The sequence below is a fragment of the Oncorhynchus gorbuscha genome, linkage group LG03 (assembly GCF_021184085.1).
Source record: "Oncorhynchus gorbuscha isolate QuinsamMale2020 ecotype Even-year linkage group LG03, OgorEven_v1.0, whole genome shotgun sequence".
Taxonomy (NCBI): Eukaryota; Metazoa; Chordata; class Actinopteri; order Salmoniformes; family Salmonidae; genus Oncorhynchus; species Oncorhynchus gorbuscha.
In genome coordinates this window covers 72,885,151-72,904,661 of record NC_060175.1, presented here as the reverse complement: position 1 = coordinate 72,904,661, position 19,511 = coordinate 72,885,151, and the positions used below count along the sequence as shown (strand labels likewise).

The 19,511-nt window shown below is 40.9% G+C and overlaps 2 protein-coding genes across 3 annotated transcripts; one reads left to right on the top strand and one right to left on the bottom strand.

The window, feature by feature from the left end:
• Positions 1–276: 276 nt before the first annotated feature.
• Positions 277–2,441, top strand: pdyn (prodynorphin). The gene is made up of 3 exons (XM_046336862.1): positions 277–429; positions 917–1,051; positions 1,508–2,441. The coding sequence occupies exons 2-3, from the start codon at positions 929–931 to the stop codon at positions 2,147–2,149; spliced, it is 765 nt and encodes a 254-aa protein (XP_046192818.1). The 5' UTR covers positions 277–429; positions 917–928; the 3' UTR covers positions 2,150–2,441.
• A 3,382-nt stretch (positions 2,442–5,823) lies between these two features.
• Positions 5,824–14,039, bottom strand: LOC124031861 (glucocorticoid modulatory element-binding protein 2-like). 2 transcript variants are annotated; one of them, XM_046343635.1, is made up of 10 exons: positions 13,896–14,039; positions 12,943–13,089; positions 12,453–12,526; positions 9,980–10,104; positions 9,606–9,709; positions 8,718–8,875; positions 8,540–8,614; positions 8,041–8,178; positions 7,686–7,808; positions 5,824–7,468 (listed from the first exon to the last, which is right to left on the bottom strand). In XM_046343635.1, the coding sequence occupies exons 2-10, from the start codon at positions 13,068–13,070 to the stop codon at positions 6,867–6,869; spliced, it is 1,527 nt and encodes a 508-aa protein (XP_046199591.1). In that variant the 5' UTR covers positions 13,071–13,089; positions 13,896–14,039; the 3' UTR covers positions 5,824–6,866. The 2 variants fall into 2 exon arrangements, with proteins under 2 accessions (XP_046199591.1, XP_046199590.1); XM_046343634.1 differs by lacking the exon at positions 13,896–14,039 and having other exon boundaries at positions 12,943–13,703.
• Positions 14,040–19,511: the final 5,472 nt, after the last annotated feature.

Genomic DNA, 19,511 nt, shown 5'->3' with positions numbered 1-19,511 from the left:
GACACAAAGAACACATATGCGGTTATGACCATTCAAGAACCCTATTGAAAGTGCAACTCCTCGCAATTACCTATTGTAACCCAATAACCTCTATGAATGTGCTAGAACGTGTGTGATTATTGAGTTGCCAAGTTTCTGAAGCGAATGTTGAGTGGGCGTCAGAAAATAGAGAGGGGGAGGGAGAAAGGCGGTGACGGGCACGAGTGGGCTTATTTGCGCAATATTTATCTCCCATTGGTCACTTAATAGAAGCTATTCTGATGTTCTTCAGTGACACGACGAAGATTCCGTCAATAAAAAGAAAGACGACAAGCCAGTCAAAAGAAAAATAACTTGGGGAAGAACATACACTGACTTGCATTATATGCGTTCCAGTTCCACCTGCACCTCTCCACGCCTGGGTTGAAACAATTATCCAACATTACTGCGGTATTTATATTTTATTTATTATTCTATTTTTGTCAGTCTGGTTATTACCGTGTTGTACTGGCGTTATAATATTTACAAATAATAACATTTGTTAGTCGTGGGATTGCAGCTGTTACTCGCAATTACTGTATTTTATCATCAGTAATGGACTTGCAAATGTCCTGTTTATTAATCGAAATGCTCCCGTGAAGAATTATACTAGCCTATAACAATTTGGTAAACTGTTGGCAGTTAACATCGTAGACTAATTGAATAGCGTGGTGGCCACACCATTACGCATGGTGCTTGATCAATCAAAAGAGAGAAAAGTTGTGCCACTAACATGGAATTGAAACAAAGACTAATCAAAGTTCAAAATAAATACATGCTTATTGTCGAGGGATATTTAAAAACAAATCTGTGATAAGTCTAAATCTCATAGGCAAGTGTTACATTTTCCCTGGCAAGTGAATATGACATTTTCTTCGGGTTTTCTCCTTCATTTCAGGGATTTGGCAAAATGGAGTGGTATGTCCTGGTGTTGATACTGAGCTTGCCATCTTCGACCCAAGCAGACTGCTCTTCCCATTGTCTGCAATGCGCGCAACAAATCCTCAATACAGACATCCCAGTCAACAGTCTGGTAAGATTTGCTTTACATCATGACAAGATAACTTTGCTTTTATCCAATGGAAACAAACAGAAAGTGTTGTTTTACGTTGATGTGTGTTTATGTATTTATGATGGTGTAATTTTTGTTAATCAAAAATCGTAGAGCGTTGAGCTTGTTGTGGCGGTGCGCAAAGGCTCGTGGCCCATTTCAGCACCATGGAGAGCACGCGTGGATTGTGGAAGCGAGTGAGAATTGTCTCCAGACAAACTTGCCATTTATCCCAAATGTGTTCTACAGAAGCCTGTGGGCACAAATTAATGACAAAAGATGAAACGTTTTCTGTAGTAAACAAACAAAGACATAGAACTGAGTGTAGGTAAATATATTATTTTTGTTCTGCCTAATCTTTTTCTTTTCTAGCCTTCTCATAATGTGGTTAGTAAATTGGCCGATTTTTACTCATTGCTCTTTGCATTTTCCTTTCAGACTTGTACCTTGGAATGTGAGGGGACTCTACTGACCACTGCCGAGTTAGACAAATGCGGGAACAGCGTTGAAGATGCGGGTCTGCGGTCCACGCCAGAGAGGGAGGACGACCAAGACGCTTCAATTGCAAACGTGGTCAAGCGTTACGGTGGATTCATTAAACGAATTGACAAAAACAAAAACAAATTGTTAACCTCTCCGTGGCGTGAAAATGGCGTTTATAAAGGAGCATATGCATTCCCTAAGAAATACCAGGACTTGTTTAGAAAATTTGGAGAGAGAGACCTCTCTGAGTTTTCGGAGGACTATCAGGGCGGAGATGTTGATTCTCAAAACGAGATGGGAATGTTCAATGATGATGAAGCTGCAGCAATAAACAAGGTCAAACGTTACGGAGGGTTCTTACGCAAATTTGGTCCAAAGACAAAGTCAAAGAGAAGTGACTCCAGGGAGCAAGGTAGTCGAGAGGAGTTACAAAAGCGATATGGAGGTTTCATGCGAAGGATTCGGCCAAAGTTGAACAACTTGAACACCTTGAAGTGGGACAATCAGAAAAGGTACGGTGGCTTTCTACGTCGCCACTACAAATTGTCCGTTCGTTCAGATGAGGAGCCTAGTTCATATGATGACTTTGGTCTATAGAAAAAAACGAACTTCTTTCGCTAATTCACTTGAATTCTCACGATTATCCGTATGTGTGCTACCTATAGCCTACTGCTTACCTGGTTGCACATTGTTGCGGCAGATTTCATATCTGCAAAGCAAAGGCCAATAGGCCTATCTGCTTGTGTCAGTCATGTTTAAACGCTTTCTGTGTTACGGACTTACCCGTGACGAACCAATTCATTTCTGTGTTATTAGTAAAATATTATTTATTACAATATATGATGCTTGTTTAATAAATCATTGAATAAATACTTTATTTGTCAAAGTCGTAAGTAAAACTTGTTTGTGTCGCTTGAATGAGAAAAAAATGTCGAGGCGAATTGATTATCAAACTCCAAAATGACTCATTGAACGCAAGCACACAACCATCCAGCCACCCACACGCACGCCTGATTTATGTACGTAGGCTACCATACAACCTACTCAATTGAAATTGACATCTTGCCATTCACCTTGTAGCGCCAAAGGTGACCAAACGCGTAAAGACGCAGACACATCCTTGGCCACCACCTGTTACCATTCGGAGAGAAAACAAATGCATATACTAATGAGATAACTGTAATATTTCAACAAACATAAAGAATAACAACAGCAAAAACTAGGCCTACAGCATAGCGTACATAGAGGATGATATGGACCTTACATCAGTGATCTCATTTTTAACATGAAAATACATTTCTTAATTAAAATCAATCACCCTAAATTGAGTCGTGAGGATGAGTGGAAGTGTACTAGCACCATCTTGTGGACGAGTAGCCCAAGAGTAGGAGTTGCCAAGAGGACAGCGCGGAACGTTGAGCATTGGGAGCGCCAATGCTGCAATGGAGTCCGCTCGAATGCTTTACATTGAATAAAACATTGAATAAAATGTTGTAGCCTTTTGAAGTTCACTGATTGCAATTGGCTATTCTAAGAATCCATCAAACATTTTAAGTTGAAGCATAATATTCCCATCAATTTAAATCAATGACATGGATACAAGGACATATCAAACTCACTGTTGAGCGGTCAGCATTGAGTCCAGCAACTGTTATCCAGGTTTGATGTCATCTGACTTCATATGCCGTAGTGCACCCAAAGCCAACGCACCTGCCAGCAGTCGCTGGCCAAACATGAATATACGGAGAAACAAAGTTAAGACTTTAGTGCCCCCTATCGGTAAATTCTGATATCAAGGTAAGGGGCTAGTGGAATAGCGACACGTCTGAGAACTTGTTTAGAAAACGTATAGGCAGGCTATTGTAACATACCGATGAAATAATATAACAGACTTCCAAGCAGGTAACGAAGTTAAAAAATAAATAATATTGACTGTGCTAAAACACGCCATATTTCAACATCAAAACGTCAAGCTTACCTATTTCATTGCAGCACGACTAGCCAGGTAACATTTACGAGTCAAGTATACTAGCTTGCTTGAATGCTTGCCAATCAAGCTGGGGTATGATCATTTGGTGAATTAGAGAAGACAAGTGATGAATTCTCGCACAAAACAGCTCTAAACCCTGTTTCTGGTCAGAAGAAAAATACAGTACCAGTCAAAAGTTTGAAAACACCTACTCATTCAAGGGTTTTTCTTTATTTGTACTATTTTCTACATTGTAGAATAGTGGTGAAGACATTACAACTATGAAATAACACATGGAATCATGTAGTAACCAAAAAAAGGGTTAAACAAATAGATTCTTCAAAGTAGCCACCCTTTACCTTGATGACAACTTTGTACTCTTCAAGCACATCATGGCACTGAAAACAATGGATACACTCTACAAGAGAGCCAAGGAAATGGTTAGGTATGTGAAGGGTCATCAAGTTATAGCAGCAATCTACCACACCAAGCAAAGTGAGAAGAATAAGAGCACCACATTGAAGCTGCCCAGCAACACCCGTTGGGGTGGTGTTGTCATCATGTTTGACAGTCTCCTGGAGGGGAAGGAGTCTCTCCAAGAAATGGCCATATCACAGTCTGCTGATATGGACAGCCCCATCAATATTATCCTCCTGGATTATGTATTTTGGGAGAGACTGGTAAGCAGCCTGAAATTCCTGAAACCTAAAGCAGTAGCCATTGCACGGATTGAGGGAGACAATGCCATCCTGTCTGATGTTTCAACTCTGCTTGCAGATGTAAGAGAAGAAATCCATACTGCCCTGCCCACTTCACTGTTGCTCCAAGCAGAGGAAACTGCAGTTCTGAAATACATAAAAAAGCGTGAAGACTTCTGCCCGAAGCTCATACACACTGCACTGTACATGTTGGACCCCACGTATGCTGGCAAGAGCATCCTGTCTGGTGCAGAGATCAACAAGGCCTATGGTGTCATCAATACCGTGTCTTGCCACCTTGGCCTGGATGAGGGCAAGGTTCTTGAGAGTCTGGTGAAGTACACTTCCAAGCAAGGGCTTTGGGATGGAGATGCAATATGGCAGTCGTGCCAACATATCTCATCAGCCACCTGGTGGAAGGGACTTTGTGGATCTGAGGCTCTTTGCCCTGTTGCCTCCATCATCCTCCAAATCCCACCGACATCAGCCGCCTCAGAGTGCAACAGGTCCTTGTTTGTGAACACACACACACACCAAAGCACGCAACAGGCTGAGCAATACAAGGGTGGAAAAATTGGTGGCCATCGGGGCAAATTTTAGGCTTTTTGAGCCTGACAATGAGCCATCCTCAACAAGGTTGGAAAGTGACATTGAAGATGAGGACTCTGAGTCTGATGTTCAAGAGGTGGACATTGAGGAGGTCCAGGGAAAAGACATGGAAGCCTGAGGGGAAGACAACCAAAGCTTTGTTTTCTAGACTATCATTTTACATACAAATCATTAAAATCCAGAAAGAAAATATTTTCACAAGAAGCAACCTAATATCACACAGTCAAACTCTGTAATTTAGTAAATTCACCATTCTGCGATTCTCACTGTTAAACATCGTGTTCAACACAATGCTCTTTATATCACCATTTGATCTGATCAGTCAATGCCATTTTCTTCTAAAGTAATCTGGTATCATTTCATTTCAACCCAATAAGCCAAAAATAAAACTGCACCAATCTTCATGTTAAACTACTTTTACAAATAAAAAGCAGGAAGAAAAAAACACTATATTTACATGAAACTCCCATATGACTTTGTCGAGTAATCTTCTGAATCGCCACAACAGAATGAATTAACTGTTTATGTTGAATGTCTATGTTTATGTATGTTGAAAACGTTTTTGGGAGATGCGATGGATCAGTGGGGATCATTCAATATTCCCTTCCTTTTGTTGTTCAATGAAATCATCCCATGTGAAGAGTCAACTCATTTAATTAAAGTTCAATTTGTAACTAAATAGTTTTTTTTCTATTGGAAGGATTTCATCATTTGCAATTATGTCTACTTATGATAAGCTAAAAGGTTTATGTTTGTTCCATATGATATGGTAAATATATCCAATGCAAAAAACATCTACAGTGGGGCAAAAGACTATTTAGTCAGCCACCAATTGTGCAAGTTTTCCCACTTAAAAAGATGAGAGGCCTGTAATTTCCATCATAGGTGCACTTCAACTATGACAGACAAAATGAGAGAAAACAAATCCAGAATATCACATTGTAGGATCACTGCCAAAGTTGCTTCAACAAAGTAAAGGGTCTGAATACTTATGCTGATGTTGAGTTCAGTTTTTTTATTTGGAATAAATTAGCAAATATTACTAAACCTGTTATTCTTTGACATTATTGGGTATTGTGTGTAGATTGAGTAAAAAAAAAAAACGATTGAATCCATTTTGGAATAAGGCTGTAACGTAACAAAATGTGAAATAAGGGAAAGAGGTCTGAATACTTTCCGAATGCACTGTAGACTTCAGTCATTTCAGAGCACACTACAGTGGAAACACGACTAACATTGAACTGTTCTAATCGACAAAAACTCATAGCCCTAACAAATTACAAAGATTGAAGAATTTAGCAAATTTATTTACAAAGTGTACACTCTTACAAGTCCAACAAAACAACCAGTTTGTTCACTTTCAATTTGTTCAAAGCTTTAAAAAGTAGACTCAGCGATATGACATAGATGCATTAAGTAAACAGCATTGTGGGTCAATTTCCGCAACCACTAAGAGCGTTGAAGCACGAGGCTCAACTTCTCTTCTGTTTTGGTTCCCTGGCTGCTACGCTCTAACAGCCTGAGGCGAACCCGCGCACATGCGCTGATACTGTGTGTGAGCAAAGTCTTGTATCTCATTTTCAGAAACAAACATAATTAATATTGTAATATTCAACAAAAAGATATATACAGTTAATTCATCGCTGAAATGAAAAATAATTCTGACATTGAAAGATGAGCATTTGTAGAATCTACATTTTTAGCATAATGTAAAGAAATAATGTGAACATGGCACGTACACCCCTGTGAAAATTGACACCTGAGAAGAGCTAAGATCATGACTTTTGAGCAGGGATGGCATCTACTTGCATGTTGGGAAAAAACATACACACGTGATGGTTCTTACGACTAAAACGGGCAGTGCATGTATACGTTGTTAGAAATGTTTTAATTCATCTTTATAAAGTTTTACTGAGATGGGTGCTTCATAGTTCACCACCACTAGACCTACACTGGTTCCAGCACTTAAACCAGTGAGGACAAACGGGGCCTCAGTTCCTGCTGTGTGTGTGTAATAATATAGGAGTAGTACATCTCTCTAACTCTCCACCTCCACCGTCTCCTTGGCTTCCTGCACCTGAACGTCCACCTGTGTATCCAATGCCGTTATTGCTGCCATACCCTGCAGCGCATTGTTACCCATGGGCATTGCCACCATGGTGGGGGTGCCCTGGAGCGTGCCCCCTGCAAAGCCCTGTAGCTGGGTTCCCAGCGCGGCAGGCAGCGTGATTAGCTGGTAGCCCGGGCTGACCATCTTGATGAAGGCCGTTGTGGCGGCGGCGCCCTCCTGAACGGCGGCGGCTGAAGAGAGTACCGTCAGATTGGAGGCATCTGGGCCCAACTCGCCCACGGGGGATGTCAGCACCGTGTAGGTCTGCTGGCCGGCACCAACCGCGCCACCCATCGAGAGAACTTTGCACCCAGCAGGCAGGCCCGTGAGCTGGGTGAGGGGCAGGGTGATCTGGGTTGGGGCGCTGGACATAACGGCGGGGCCTGAGACGGCGCGGGTGAGGCGGGGGCGTTTCGGCGTGGGTGGCGTGGCCACGGGAGTCAGGTTCATGAGGACATTGTTGAGGTGTTGGGATTTGCTTTTCAGCTCCTTGGCACGTTTCCTGTGCTCGTCACACTGCTGCTCCAGAGCTACGGCAAGAGAAAGCGGTCAAACTTAATACACACCTAGGTCAAACAGTAACATTTCCCATTCTTTGCTCAAGGAGCTGCTTCTAAGCCAGTTTCAACAAAAATAATGATGTCTACAAAAAATAATGTAAAGACTGTCTAGAAAACCCCATAAAAACACAAAACAAGGACTCAAAGACACAATAATGAAGAATGTTATTGTGAGCATTTAACTCACCGACAAGACTGCGTGAATACTGCTCCCTATATCGGTCCATCTGGCTCTTGTGACTGGCCAGCACCTTCTTAACCAGGTCGAGCATGCCAAAGTTCTGCACTATGTTGTTCAGCAGCACAGCGTCTGAGAAGTCAAGGTCCAACACAGAGAGTAGGGAGATGAAAAGACAGGATTGAAGTTAGAATGGCATTAGGATCAGCTCCCCCATCAGCTCCCACATGACTATGTTCAATAAATGGGGGAAACATACAAGCTAGTATAGCAATATTACAGAGTGAAATACCGTAATGAATACATTTTATAAAAATATTTGAGTGAAATATCCCTTATGATCATCCAACAATATGAAACTGACCATTAACTTGCAGGGGAGGCTCGGTGATGCGCTCCTGCATGCCCTTTAGCACCTCCTGGATCTCCTTCTGGAAGTCCTCCACCACCTCCTCCAGCAGCCCTGCCTCCTTCAGACCCCTCCAGAACGTCACAGAGTCCTCTGGAAAAATGCAAACACACACCATGGAGTTGCTTCTATACAATCAACTATATAGTCTCAAATAGATATTCAAAGAGTTGGATAAAGCACTGTTTAAACCAGATTGCTAGACTTGTGAATTGCCAGTATATAGAGAGTCAGTGTACAACATGGTCACAATTATAACAGTCAATGGATCTAAGTGCTTTAGCACCGTCTCAGGTGATTAGACAAATAGTTGGTCCATTACCTGATTGCTTGTCTGATTATTGAACTTTGAGCGGTCACCTAGCCTCATTTCTAAGCATAGTGGTAAGTTGGAAGAAGAAGGCAGGCTAAAAACTTTTGACATTTAAAATGATAACTCAGAGTTCAAACTCACCTCCTATGGCCGTGACCCATTCTGTGGTCTCGTCTGATGATACTTCTGTTGGAAACGTGGCCTGTGATCCGTTCACTAGAACAACAAAATCGTAAGCTTTGAATAACTTACAATTTTACACAAAAAAATGCCACACATAGGAGAGTTTGAGGGAATCGAGGCGTGTGTGTGTGCTTACTGTCAGCTGAGGAGGGGGTGACAGGGACGTAGTCGGTGGACTGCTGGCTTCTGAGTGACACTCTGGTCCCCACTAGGTCAATCTTGGTACTGCGGCATGTGTTGGAGCACACTTTGGAGTGCTGGTAGAAATCCAGCTCGCCAGAGTCCATGATTTTCCTATGGGGAATTGTATTATACACCATTATTTAGCTGCAAGACAGCATCAGAGAAAGTATTTTTTCTCCAACAAAGTGCAGTGTCATGTTCATTAGGGAAGGGTTTTCCAAAGTCGGTCATGAGGCACCCCTCGGGTACACGTTTGTTTTTTTGCCCCAACACTACAACGCTGATAAAAAATAAAATAAAACTTGATGATGAGTTGGTTATTCAATCAGCTGTGAAGTGCTAGGACAAAAACCAAAACGTGCAGCCAGGGAGGGGCCCAGGACAGATGTTTGAAGCCCCTGCATTAGGGCACACAACGTTAAATGTTTTAAAAGGTTTTGCAATGGAAAGCGAAAATAAGCATTTCATATTGGATAAGTCCAGGAAGCCCCTCCTCGTTTTAGTCCAATTTAAATGTTTTTCTTCAGTTTGGTGCCCAATGAACACTACCCAGGCCAGCCATACTGAACTAGTGCCCTAAAAATCACCTGATATCATGTTATGGCATAGTGCCATCTTGTGGCACATTTGAGAATTGCACAATGATTACATGCACAAAGGACCATGTTTTGGATAACTTGGGCATGAGTACTTTGAATGCTTCAACTTTTTGATCTACATTTCCACTTTGCTTAGCAGTGGGAACTACAAGAATTCTAAATTACTTGCATGGAGGGCCATGTGATTCACATTATAAATGTATTGTGCAAACCCAAATATGCATCCTTTCAAAGCCACAGACCTGATCATTGTGCCGTTCACTCGGATGGCTCTCTTCCAGTCTTTCAGTGTAGATTTCCCAGCCATATAGACAAACTCCTTGGGACTGATGAGATGCTCATTGAACTGGAACACAGATAAACAGACAGATGTCATCAGAGTTGTTTTCATTAGTGCACATCGTCGCAAAACGGTGTGCACAAAAAAAATTAAAACAAACATTTCTTATTGGATAAGTTCAGGTAGTGTCCTCCGTTTTGTCCCAAATGAACAGGAATCAGTACCTCCACAGGTTCTTTCCTTGGTGTGCACATCAAAGGAATAGGTAACCTCAAAATCATGATCCAATAGGACTGAGTTAAGTTTTAAAAAATTGCTAGAGTTAATCAGACTTACTTGGACACATTTGATGTTGATGCCTGGACAAACAAACTTCTTCCAGACCAGAGTGGCCTTCACGTCCCCACAGGTGACCGGGTAGACCACGTCAGCCTCCACATCCATCTCACCTGACAGCTTCACTGAGAAGACAGACACATAACACTTCAGTCCTTTTATTTGATTGTTTCAAAACACAAATACACTACGGATGTGCGGGTCAGCTGTTTGTTCACACGCACCCACCAGCAATTGCTAATAACCCGTCCACAACTGCCCAAATGTGATAAATTGAAAATCTGAGACCTGCACCCGACCCTTACCTGCGAATTAAAAAAAATGCACTGTACAGTTCCCATTTTTTTCTCTCTTGAACATTTATTGAACAATTAAGTTTTACTTATTTCTTCACTTGTTTTGTTGAAGATTTAGGTGTATTTAACAGTAGCCTAATGTTTTTCTGAAACATAACAATTCTAACAATGACACCTTGTGCATAATTTTGTCTTATTGAACTATACTCCGACATTATCCTTTTTGCCTCAGTGGATCGACGTTAACTTCCCAAAAGCATTTGGTGTGTATTTGGAGTGACTACAGTTAGGACTTAAAGCTTAGGCTTACAGTCTAATGCCAGATAAAGAATAATTCAAGAAAAACTCTACAAAGTCATTGAAGCTTTCCACAGGGCTGCTGGCCCATGTTGACTCCACTGCTTCCCACAGTTGTGTCATGTTGGGTGGTCGACCATTCTTGATACACACGGTAAAATGTTGAGCATGAAAAACCCAGCAGCATTGCAGTTCTTGACACAAACCGGTGCACCTGGTACCTACAAAAGGGATTGAGGGATTTAAGTGCTTTGAACAGGGTATGGTAGGCGCAACGGTTTGTGTCAAGAACTGCAACAATGCTATTTTTTTCACACTCAAGAGTTTCCTGTGTATATCAAGAATGATCCATTATTTACAGTACATTCGTAAAGTATTCAGACCCTTACACTTTTTCCTAATTTTGTCACGTTACAAACTTTATTCTAAAATTGATTAAATAAATGTTTTCCTCAATCTACACACAATACCCTGTAATGACAAAGCGAAAAAAGGTTTTTAGAAATGCTAGAAAATGTTTTTTTTTAATTAAAAATCCTTATTTACATAAGCATTCAGACCCTTTGCTATGAGACTCAAAATTAAGCTCAGGTGCATCCTGTTTCCATTGATTATCCTTGAAATGTGTCCACAACTTGATTGGAGTCCACCTGTGGTAAATTCAATTGATTAGACATGATTTGGAAAGGCACACACCTGTCTATATAAGGTCCCACAGTTGACAGTGCATGTCAGGGCAAAATCCAAGCCATGAGGTCGAAGGAATTGGTCTTAGAGCTCAGAGACAGGATTGTGTTGAGGCACAGATCTGGGGAAGGGTACCAAAGTATTAATGCAGCATTGAAGGTCCCCAAGAACACAGTGGCCTCTATCATTCTTAAATGGAAATTTGGAACCACCAAGACTGGCCGCCCGGCCAAACTGAGCAATCGGGAGTGAAGGGCCTTGGTCAGAGAGGTGACCAAGAACCCGATTGTCACTCTAACAGAGCTCCAGAGTTCCTCTGTGGAAATTGGAAAATCTTCCAGAAGGACAACCATCTCTGCAGCACTCAACCAATCAGGCCTTTATGGTAGCGTGGCCAGATGGAAGCCACTACTCAGTAAAAGGCAAATGACAACCAACTTGGAGTTTTTCAAAAGGCTCTTAAAGGAGAAACAAGATTCTCTGGTCTGTTGAAACCAAGATTGAACTCTTTGGCCTGAATGCCAAGCGTCACGTCTGGAGGAAACCTGGCACCATCCCTACGGTGAAGCATGGTGGTGGTAGCATCATGCTGTGGGGATGTTTTTCAGCGGCAGAGACAGGCAGACTAGTCATGATCGAGGGAAAGATGAAGGGAGCAATGTACAGAGAGATCTTTGATGAAAAACTGCTCCAGAGCACTGGACCTCAGACTGGAGCAATGGTTAACCTTCCAACAGGACAACGAGTCTAAGCACATAGCCAAGACAATGCGGAGTGGCTTTGGGACAAGTCTCTGAATGTCCTTGTGTGGCCCAGCCAGAGCGCGGATTTGAACCCGATCGAACATCTCTGGAGAGACCTGAAAATAGCTGTGCAGTGACACTCCCCATCCAACCTGACAGAGCTTGAGAGTATCTGTAGAGAAGAAATGGGAGAAACTCCCCAAATACAGGTGTGACAAGCTTGTAGGGTCATACCCAAGAAGACTTGAGTCTGTAATTGTAATTGTAAAGGGTCTGAATATTTATGTAAATTTGGTATTTTAGTTTTTTTATTATACATTTTCAAAAATGTCATTATGGGTTATTGTGTGTAGATTAATGAGAGAGAAAAAACGATCTAATACATTTTAGAATAAGGCTGTAACGTAACAGAATGTGGAAAAAGTCAGACTTTATTTTTATTTTTTTTACCTAAGATTGCCTCCTTTGTCAGAGTGGTGGTGGCATCGGTTTCAGACTCAATGCTTCCATCTGCAAGTTCCTCCCTGAATGGCATAGATAGAGAAACTCCAATGAGTCTACAAACCATAGACAAACTTCAGTGAGTGCTAAACCAACAACAATATGCAGCACCCCAGATGAGAGAGTACAATCAAGCGTACCACTACCAAAGACTAGTCTATAACCATCTTTGGTAGTGGTACACTTTATTACAAACCTACTACCACTAGTAGGGTTGAACTTTTGAATATATGTAACCTGACTAGGAATAACTCATCACTAAATAGTGTTATGTAACATAAGGTATCACTGACTCAAATGACTGAGGTGTGTGTATGGTAAACACACAATGAACTAATTAATTGTGTATCAGGCTCTAACACTTCCCTGGCTGGGCTGGAGAAGCGGTCATGGGAATTCACTGATCCTCATACATCGCTCTAGTGTGTCCACCACTCACCCCGGTTGTGTCAGCTCTGTAGCCACCAGCACAGTCTTCACTTCGGCAGCTGAGCCCTCCCCTGCTCCATCCGGCGTTGTCACGACTACCACCTCCTCCACATGAACATTGACCTCAGATGATGCCATGAGGGAGGTTGAGGTCTCACTAAGTGATATGAAGACACAGTTGTGTGCTAATGATAACATTTGTAATTCAAGAGCACATCTCCCTTCAATGTCTTCAAGGCTGGTTTAGCTTGCATGAGATGAGGTGGGCTATTGGCAATTAACAGAAGCTATTGGGCACTTCATTGTGGCTACCACCAACTGGCCTTACAGGGGTGATTATGGCGGTAGGGATCATAAGCTTGGCTTTAATAGGCCCGTTTCAATTGGCTACGTAGCTAAACACGCGCAGTTAGTGATACATGTTGTGGAGAGGGCCTGGCTTACTAATCAATATCACACCAATGCTATTATTGAGCGAGTTAGTTGTTACCTACACAGTTCTCATTGCAGCTTGTTCTGTGCTGTAGCTAGCAATAGCAATATTTATGGCGTAAGAAGTTTGCTAAGTAGCTAGCTAGCTAAGTGTTTAGCAAGCAAACTAGGCCCAAACAGGGCATGCCGATACAGATAGGGAGACGTATTCAGCTGGATATTTTACAACGTTAGATAAACCATACATTAGAAATTCAATTTCACAGGCTGTAGCTACGTTTTTGCTTGGCAGTTCACGTACAGACAGCGAACGCTACGTCGTGGTGATAAAATAACGTAATCTTTACCGAGCACGGCACGCACGTTACGACGACGGACATATTGAAGCATCCAGTGTTTACGGTCTGCTACTAGCTAGCTTGCATAGTGAGGAGCAGTGGGTTGCTTGTTAACTAGTCACAGAGGCACCTATCTGTCTGTTTTTATAGTAGCTAGCGAACGTGATACTTTTTGAATAGATTCTCGTCTTACCTTTTGTTTTCAGATTTCAGAAATGGCTGCTACTGTTGCAGTGCTCAAGAGTAAGGCTAGTTAGCTGCTTTCGCTAACGTTGACCTAACGAGATGTTTACGGGCGTCGGTTTTGCGCAGTCACGGATGGTGCTATCGCAGAGTTCCATAGTCGTGATAGAGAATTTGGCAATCGATTTGGAGTAATATAATTAATTCGATATTGACATATCATATATATTACATTATAATATCACAAGAAACACAATAAATTAAGCAAATATATTTGTCTTTGCCAGTATTGAATATTAACTGGTCTGTAAAATACCATTCAAGAAAATGCCCGTATTTAAGTAATTAATTCATAACAAACACCGTGTGTTAGTTACCACTTTCATGTTTAACTGCAACTTTGACAATATCAATAACTATCTGACAAAGATGGACAGATGGGTCAGTTAGGACAATAGTCAATCATGATTGTTCCTGGTTACAGATTATTGAGCTATTGGCCTAGTTGGTTTATGGGTGCTGCTGGCCTGTCGATTAACCTAGTCCATAAAATAAATAAAATACAATGCATAATGTGCAGACACATTACTCCTCTGTATTGTTGGCTTACAGTGCATTCGGAAAGTATTCAGACCCCTTGACCTTTTCCACATTTTGTTATGTTACAGTCAGTGGTGTAAAGTGTTTCATTAAACATGCTTTAAAGTACTACTTAATTCGTTTTTTGGGATATCTTTACTTCGCTATTTATATTTGACAACTTTTACTTCACTATATTCCTAAAGAAAATAATGTACCTTTTACTCCATACATTTTCCCTGACACCCAAAATGACTGATTGTATTTTGAATTGCTAGCAGGACAGGAAATTGTTAAATTCATGCACTTATCAAGAGAACATCCCTGGTCGCCTCTAATCTGGTGGATTCACTAAACACAAATGCTTAGTTTGTAAATTATGTCTCAGTGTTGGAGTGTGCCCCTGGCTATACTAAATAAAAACAAGAACATTGTGCTGTCTGGTTTGCTTAATATAGGCTATTTTAAATTATTTATACTTGTACTTTTGATACTGAAGTATATTTAAAACCAAAAACTTTTAGACTTTTACACAAGTAGTATTTTACTGGATGACATACACTTTTACTTGAGTAATTTTCTATTAAGGTATCTTTACTTTTACTCAAGTCTGACATTTGGGTGCTTTTTCCACCACTGGTTACAGCCGTATTCTAAAATGTATTAAATCACTTTTTTCCCTCATCAATCTACACACAATACCCGATAATGACAATGCAAAAAAAGTGTTTTAGATATATAGACAGGCACGCACCTTTCTATATAAGGTCCCACAGTTGACAGTGCATTTCAGAGGAAAAACCAAGCCATGAGGTTGAAGGAATTGTCCGTAGAGCTCCGAGACAGGATCAAGGCACAGATCTGTGTCAAGGCACAGATCTGGGGAAGGGTACCTACCCAAAAAATTCTGCAGCATTGAAGGTCCGCAAGAACACAGTGGCCTCCGTCGTTCTTAAATGGAAGAAGCTTGAAACCACCAAGACTCTCCCTAGAGCTGGACGCCCGGCCAAACTGAGCAATCGGGGGTAGGGTCTTGGTCAGGGAGGTGACCAAGAACCCGATGGTCACTCTGACAGAGTTCCTCTGTGGAGATGGGAGAACCTTCCAGAAGGATAACGATCTCTGCAGCACTCCACCAATCAGGCCTTTATGGTAGAGTGGCTAGACGGAAACCACTTCTCAGGACTCAGACCATGAGAAACAAGATTCTCTGGTCTGTTGAAACCAAGATTGAACTCTTTGGCCTGAATGCCAAGCGTCACGTCTGGAGGAAACCTGGCACCATCCCTACGGTGAAGCATGGTGGTGGTAGCATCATGCTGTGGGGATGTTTTTCAGCGGCAGGGACTGGTAGACTAGTCAGGATCGAGCAAAAGATGAACGGAGCAAAGCACAGAGAGATCCTTAATGAAAGCCTTCTTCAGAGCACTCAGGACCTCAGACTGGGGCAAAGATTCACCATCCAGCAGGGCAACAACCCTAAGCAGACATCCAAGACAATGAAGATGTGGCTTTGGGACAAGTCTCTGAATGTCCTTGAGGGGCCCGGACTTGAACCAGATCAAACATATCCATCCTGACGGAGTTTGATAGGATCTGCAGAGAAGAATGGGAGAAACTCCCAAAATACAGGTGATCCAAGCTTGTAGTGTCATACCCAAGAAGACTCAAGGCTGTAATTGCTGCCAGAGGTGCTTCAACAAAGTACAGAGTAAAGGGTCTGAAAACTTGTGATATTTAACTTTTATAATAAATCACCAAAAATGTTTAAAAAATCTGTTTTTGCCTTGTCATTATGGGGTGTGTGTAGATTGGTTAGGGGAAAAAACTATTTAATACATTTTAGAATTAGGCTGTAAGATCAAATAATCAAGGGGTCTGACTACTTTCCGAATGCACTGCATGTGAAAGGAACATGAACAATGTATCATTATGGATAGGCTACATAGTTCTCGAAGGAAGTTATGGATCCCATGAAATCATCATGGAATTGTTATTCAGTGTGTATTTATTCCTTGTGTCACTATTTCTATTTTAGGTAGGTCTATATCTATCTTTAATTCTGCATTGTTAGAAAAGGACCCGTAAGTAAGCATTTTACTGTTAGTCAATTCCTGTTGTTATTCCTCTATGGAATCGGTGTCCTTAAACCGGGACAGTTGTTGCTAACGTGCGCTAATGTGACTAGAATGACATAAGTAACAGCCAACTTTCCAGGACGTAGACATGTCTTATATGAAGATAAAGCTTAAATTTGTGTTAATCATTGAACAAATACCATGCTATTGTTTGAGGAGAGTGCACAGCAACAAAACACATTACAGCAACTGGTTTGATACATTCACCTCTAAAGGTAAATAATGTACTTACATTCAGTAATCTTGCTCTGATTTGTCATCCTGATGGCCCCAGAGATAAAATATAGAGTCGTTTTGTTTGATAAAATCAAATTTCAAATGTAGGAACTTGGTTCTACAGTTTGAACCCCTGCTGTCTCTGGAAAGAAAGAAAGCGCATGTTTTTTGGTTTGTATTATCATTTACCTGATCTAATGTGTCATATTATCCAACATTAATTTCACATTTCCACAAACTTCAAATTGTTTCCTTTCAAATGGTATCAAGAATATGCATATCCTTGCTTCAGGTCCTGAGTTACAGGCAGTTAGATTTGGTTATGTAATTGTACATGAAAATTGAAAGAAATAGTCCGATGCTTATTAAGAAGCATGTGACAAATAAAATTTGATTTGATCTGTTTTTCCTCCCACCATTATGGCATGTATTGTGGCATGCCTGACTGCATGTTTATGCCAAATTTAGCACGAAATTGAAAACAAAGACTAAACGTTGAGAATGTGACAGCAAAGATATTGATAACTAACCACAAATTATAACTATAAATAGGTTTCTCCTATTCATCTGGGGGTGACAGAAGGTCACTAGGTTTACATCCAAACGTTTTATGTGAGGAAAGTACACGTCGGATAAAACATGTCCTTACAGGCCTGATAGAAACGGAACTTTCCAAATGTTGATTAAACAAAATATGCTAGACAAAATTAGATTTTTTTTTGTGCCAGTAAATTAATTCTAAGAGAAATGCTTATGCGCCAATATTGATATAATAACCATCATATAGAAGTAAAGTCACGCAATGACATTTTGTGTGGTCCTCCCACTAAGACTCGTCAGGAAAGCATGCAGTTTATTAAAGTACAGATTGAATAAATCTGGGGGGGAGTACAAGGGGATGAGCTTGATTCTCCTTTCCCACAAGGTGGTGAAAGTGCAAGGGGATGAGCTTGATTCTCCTTTCCCACAGGGTGGTGAAAGTGCAAGGGGCTGAGCTTGATTCTCCTTTCCCACAGGGTGGTGAAAGTGCAAGGGGATGAGCTTGATTCTCCTTTCCCACAGGGTGGTGAAAGTGCAAGGGGATGAGCTTGATTCTCCTTTCCCACAGGGTGGTGAAAGTGCAAGGGGATGAGCTTGATTCTCCTTTCCCACAGGGTGGTGAAAGTGCAAGGGGATGAGCTTGATTCTCCTTTCCCACAGGGTGGTGAAAGTGCAAGGGGATGAGCTTGATTCTCCTTTCCCACAGGGTGGTGAAAGTGCAAGGGGATGAGCTTGATTCTCCTTTCCCACAGGGTGGTGAAAGGGCAAGGTGATGAGCTTGGTGCTCCTTTCCATTAAATATCTAGGGTCTTATTCTGGTGACATGATTATCAATGCTTGATTGCCGTTTGAAAAATGTCAGGGACAGATTATAATGTTTATGCATTATAATATGCATAAACATGCATATTATAATCTCATTATAGACTATAGGCTATGTGTGCTCTAGCGGTTGGCCAACAGTGCACAGATAACGCTGTTGTCTAGAGCGCACTTGCCGGTACCAGAGTGGGGACACACCAGAGTGTGGACACTTGCTATATAACGCAATATTGGATGGAAACATAGCTTCTTTTTTTGTGTGTGGCTATAATAGACTTTCAGCTGTATTAAAGTTATTCTACTAGCGGGTCATGTGGATAGAATAGGGTAATAGGGGGAAAACTAGCTCCCTAGGGTAACTGCCCTCCCCTGTAAATTCACAAAAACATAAATTTAAAAAAAGTTGTAGATATATTCTAGTGAAGGTAGATCTATATATATATATATATATTTAAATATACAAGTAGGAAAGCCTTAAGATAAATAATCCACTTGTTTAAAGAGAAACATTTAGATAACTGGTTATATGTTGGATGAGTGTGTTGGGGCAACCTGCCCCAAGGGGCTAGTTACCCCTTTATGGTTATGAATGTTTTTCTACCTATCATTTAGACAATGACTATCTCAGTTAGCACTCGTTTATGCTAATTTAATAACTAGCAACTTCACAAGCAGTAAATGCTAGCCAGTTAGCTAGTTAGCATAAGCTGCTAGGAATACTAGCTAGCAACCTTCACGTAACTTCATTTCAGTTGTAAATGTTTCAACTAGTGACTGATAACTTTACAGTTAATTTCACTTTATAGCCTTTTAGCTATTTTACACAGCATTTTATGTCAAATAGCTAGATAGCTATCTACATTTTTAAGAGAGAGCTTTTCAATTGGCATCTCTCCCCGTTCTCAGTCACAGGTGGGGCTGGATTAGGTATGAGCAGTGCAGAAGGTGGGCTCATGAGTTGTGCTCCAATTTTCCTGGGGATAACTTTATTTGTGACCTACAGGCACAAATTAGAAGCATAAGAGAGTTGCCACATCAATGTTACACTGAGTTAAATAAGGTATTGTTATTACATTTTATATTCTAATGTTATTATTTATATTCCATTCCAATATTATATTCCAATGAATTATTGTTTTTATTAATTAAAAACAACTATTGAAAACATTTTGCTCTTGAATATAATTTTAAAGACTGCTGTGATTTAAAATATTGCATTATTCCAAACACATTTAGTGGAATTGTACATAATGGATTGTATGGAAAAGTAACAAAGAAACTTAATGTGCAGGTGAGTTAAAAAGAGGGACTTACATCAAATCTCCTCATAG

Coding starts and splice junctions, on each gene's coding strand:
- pdyn (XM_046336862.1), top strand. CDS start 929: ATGGAGTGGTATGTCCTGGTGTTGATACTGAGCTTGCCATCTTCGACC. Junction 1,052..1,507: donor ACATCCCAGTCAACAGTCTG/GTAAGATTTGCT, acceptor TTTTCCTTTCAG/ACTTGTACCTTGGAATGTGA.
- LOC124031861 (XM_046343634.1), bottom strand. CDS start 13,130: ATGTTATCATTAGCACACAACTGTGTCTTCATATCACTTAGTGAGACC. Junction 9,710..9,979: donor TCAACATCAAATGTGTCCAA/GTAAGTCTGATT, acceptor TCTGTGTTCCAG/TTCAATGAGCATCTCATCAG. Junction 8,179..8,539: donor ATGGGTCACGGCCATAGGAG/GTGAGTTTGAAC, acceptor GCATTTTTCCAG/AGGACTCTGTGACGTTCTGG.